We start from the raw sequence: 4517 nt of genomic DNA on the forward strand, positions 1-4517 counted from the left end.
AGGAGTACATCCTGGTGATTAGACATTACATAACTTACTAGGCAATTATCCTAACAAATCTCACACCCATCTGACACCACATATAGTTATTTAAATACTATTGACCATATTCCCCATGCTGCACTCTACATCCCCATGACTATTCTGTAACAACTGATTTGTGATTCTTAACCTCTTTACCCCTTTCACCCATCCCCCAACATCCTTCCTGTCTGGCAACCATCAAAATGTTCCCTGTATCTATGCAACTGTTTCTGTTCTGTTTGTTCATTTATTTTGTTTTTTTATATTCAATTATTGATAGACATATATTCATTGCCAATTTATTGTTCATATTTTTAATTTTTAATTGAATTTATTGGGATGACATTGGTTAATAAAATTATGTAGGTTTCAGGGGAACAATTGCATAATACATCATTTTTATATTGTATTGTGTGGTCACCACCCAAAGTCAAGTCTCCTTCCAGCACCATTTATCCCTCTTTTACCCTTTCCTAACTCCCTGAACCCCTCTTTCCCTCTGGTATCACCATACTGTTGTCTGTCTATGAGGTTTTTTTCATTAATCCTTTCTCCTTCTCACCCATCACCCCTACACCCTCTGCTATGACAGCTGTCAATCTGTTCTCTGTACCTATGAGTCTGTTTTCATTTAGGAATTCTTACCCTTTCCAACAGCATGAATGGACCTAGAGAGTATATTGCTAAGTGAAATAAGCCAATCTGAGAAAAACAAATACCATATGATTTCAGTTATGTGTGAAATCTAATGAACAATCTAAACAAAGTTTCCCCCTCACTTCTTTTTCTTCCTTCCTTTCTTTCTTCTTTCCTTTCTTTCTTTCTTTCTTTCTAAATAATTGAAGTCAATTATTTTATTGAGGGAGATATAAGTTACTCAAATGTTAAGTGGTTGTAGGCAAATTAAAGAAACATGTTAAAAGTCAGGTGTGTTGGTAAAGGAGTCAGAGCACTAAAGTCTCTGCCCAACAAATAGTCTGAATCCAGGGCTTCTGTGTTTCTCCATGGCTCGAATTCTCATGGGTCACTTGCTATTCAAAAGATTCTGGAGATCAAATGAAATGGGGTTCTTTTGGTTATCAGCCAAGAGTCTTTAGGTCTTCTCTCAGCCAAAGCATCCAGTGAAAATATAATTTATGTTTCAGATTCATCTGGAGAATTAAAAAGTCTCTCACATTTCATTGCCATGCTCCCTGCTCTTGGTCCTCTTTTCCATGTACTCCTTCAAGCATTTTCTCATCTCCTGATCAAGATCATTGCAATGACCAGAAAATTTCAGAATGCTGTGATTTTTGTGACAATCCTTAAGTAAGTTAATCAAGACATTGCATTCTTCATTGTGCAAGTGTAAAGATAAGTCAGGATGCATCTTTAGGAGTTGTTGGAGCACAGCAGAGCAACCTGACTCGCAGCCATACCACGAGGGCTGAAGTGGTATTCACCAGCGAAAACTCCTCACTCAAAGGCCCGCTCACCTCAGCACCAGTGCCAGGGGAGCTCTAGGTTGGGAATGCTTCTATGCCCTCCACAGCTGACCCGCTCTGCAGGCCCCAGCCACTCGCGGCCTCTGGAGCACATCCCCTTCTTTTTCTTAAAGTCCTTTAACATTTCATATACTACTGGTTTAGGGGTGATGAACTCCTTTAGCTTTTTCTTGTCTGGGAAGCTAATTATCTCTCCTTCAATTCTAAATGATAGCTTTGCTGAGTAATCTTTGTTGTAGGTCCTTGCATTCCATCAACTTGAATATTTCTTGCAAATCTCTGCTAGCCTGCAAAGTTTCTGTTGAGAAATCAGGTGACAGTCTTATGGGAACTCTCTAGTAGGTAACAAACTGCCTTTCTCTTGCTGCTTTTAGGATTCTCTCTCTGTCTTTAACATTTTTCCTTTTAACAAATTTTGATTATCATGTGTGTTGGTGTGACTCTCTGGATTCATCTTGTTTGTAACTCTGCACCTTCTGAACTGTATTTCTGTTTCCTTCACCAAGGTAGGGAATTTTTCTGTCATTATTTTTCCAAATAGGTTTTCAATTTCTTGTTCTCTCTCTTCTCCTTCTGGCACCCCTATAATGCCAATGTTGATACACTTGAAGTTGTTCCTGAGGCTCCTTACTATCCTCATTCTTTTCTGCTTTTTTATTGTTTATGCTATTATACTTGTTCCCAATTTTTCTCACTTTTTCCACATCCACCCAGACCCTCCATCTCAGCCAATCGCCATATCGTTTTCCCTGTCCATAAGTCATGCATAAATGTTCTTTGGTTAACTTCTTCACCATCTATCATTCAGTCCCCAACCCCTCCCCTCTGCCAGCTGTCAGTGTGTTCCATGTATCTATGCTTTTGTTTCTATTTTATTTATCAATTTATTGTGATGATTAGATTCCACATATGAAAAAAATGTCAATTTCAAGATAAAAGACAGCTTTCTCCTGATTTACTCATTAACAATTAGTTTATTCAGGAGCACAGTTTTCTTTAAAATTACCTATATAAAATTGTATTTAAATAAAATAATTATAATGTATGTTGTTTTAAGCATTTATTTTAAATGCTACAATTCATAAAGACTTAATGTGTTAACTAAATTTTAGTTCCTAGACTAATTAACTTTACTTAGACATAAGTTAATTAATATGTAATCTTTAAATGTCTATATAGTTTCTACAAAGAAAAAAATATATGCAAAATCTTTTGGATAATAATTAATATATGTGTGTTGTGGCCCTCTCAGTTTTAAATAATATAAGATAAATATAGTTGGGAAAAGTAAATGGATGATTTTTAACTTTCTGCCATCTCTGTGTGTCTGTGTGTGCCTCAAAGAAATTAGAAATAGATTGCTGAATTAAAGATAGTTATCAATGTGGGTGATTGTAATAAGTATAGTAATCACAGAGAATTACAGATATATGAACAGGATAATAGGTCTAATTTTCTGTTTCTTTATCTTAAAAGTTATAGTTCGTTCAAAAGATAAATTTAATATGATATATATTCTTTAAATTTACCAAATAATTAGTTATATTTTAAAGCTCTACTTAAAGCTTTATAATATTACCTATTAGTATGTTTTCATATCTATGCATGCCTAAATGTATATAAACAAAGGTATATTCATAGAACCTTTACTACAGTTTGTTAAATAATGTATCAAGGAAAAAAATAGAATTTGGGTTTTTCCTAAAAAATTTCCAAATTAGCAAGATGTTCCTTTCTGTCACCAAATTATTCTGATAACTCTCTCAGTGCTCTTATTGTAATCGTAAGTCATTTTGTTAGAAATTCCCTTGGATCATCCTGGCCTAGATTTATTTGCTCATTTTTCCTTTTTATTGAATTTATTGGGGTGACACTGATTAACAAAATTATACAGGTGTCAGGTGCACAATTCCACAACACATCATCCCTATTGTGTGTTCACCACCTCAAGTCAAGTCTCCTTCCACCACCATCTACCCTCTTATACTCTTCTCCACCTCCTCCCACGCCCACCCTCAGCAATCACCACACTATTGTCCATGTCCATGAGTTTTTTTCTCTTTTTTCTTTTTTGTTCAATCCCTCCACCCATACCCAGTCCTCCTATTTGCTCATTTTTAAAAATGCTATTATAGACCTAAATTAGCTCTTAAAATATAAACCACACCCTAGAAATTAAATCATCTCAGATACCTAAAATAATTTCCCTTACTTGAGCCTGCCAGCTGGAAGAATGTAAAAACAAATATTGACATTGATAGTAGATGTGCTTTTGGGTTACTCCACCAATTTGGAATGCTTTGGAAACAAAGAGGTTTTTACCCTTAATAAAAAACCAAAGGAAAAAAGGATGACTAATTGAAGAACTTTTTGATGCTTTACTGTTACCTAAGGACATAGCTATAATAAAAATAAAAGGTCAACCTAAGTACAAAGACGCAGAATCTCATGTTTGTGATCTTAAGGACCACCACACTAAATAAACTACATTAACCAAGATAACTGCTCCTGTAATTCTACAGAAAAGAGGCTGTTTATTAATGGTTAGAGACAAGTCCCTGATTCAGAGAAAATAAAATGGAAAAAGTTAGGATGTTCATTGCATGAAGATAATATTTGGCATTCTCAGGATAGCTGACTTGATAGCATTAAATAATTCAAAATGGAATTTAGTAAAAATGCTTCATGTCATTACCTGTAATAGAAGATATAAACTGGTAACAATATTAAGTAATCTTTTATTGGGTAATGTTAGAGGTATTGCCAAGGATGACCCAAATGTATCTTCCTGCCAACAATTCAGTCCTGAAAAAAACTGGAAAGGTAGAACATGTACAGAAACCAAAGCCTCAAAGGCTTTTTAAATCCTTCTGAATAGATTTCATACAAATGTATTCTGCAATATACTAAAAATATGTTCTGGTTATTGTTTGTTTATTTTCAGGGTTGGTTAAAGCTTTTCTTTACTGCTTTATAGAAATGTTTTGATTCCACTCAAAAGAATCTGTG

General features: G+C 34.7%; 1 protein-coding gene across 1 annotated transcript; it reads right to left on the minus strand.

Annotated features, from left to right (window-relative positions):
* Positions 1 to 1195: 1195 nt before the first annotated feature.
* Positions 1196 to 1393, minus strand: LOC129071065 (COX assembly mitochondrial protein 2 homolog). Its single transcript, XM_054574203.1, has one exon. It carries the CDS (start codon positions 1391 to 1393, stop codon positions 1196 to 1198), a length of 198 nt encoding a protein of 65 aa, XP_054430178.1.
* Positions 1394 to 4517: the final 3124 nt, after the last annotated feature.

The sequence above is a fragment of the Pteronotus mesoamericanus genome, unplaced genomic scaffold, assembly GCF_021234165.1.
Source record: "Pteronotus mesoamericanus isolate MK-2021 breed Mesoamerican mustached bat unplaced genomic scaffold, CSHL_Meso_final contig_256, whole genome shotgun sequence".
NCBI classification, from domain to species: domain Eukaryota; kingdom Metazoa; phylum Chordata; class Mammalia; order Chiroptera; family Mormoopidae; genus Pteronotus; species Pteronotus mesoamericanus.

Coding starts and splice junctions, on each gene's coding strand:
- LOC129071065 (XM_054574203.1), bottom strand. CDS start 1,393: ATGCATCCTGACTTATCTTTACACTTGCACAATGAAGAATGCAATGTC.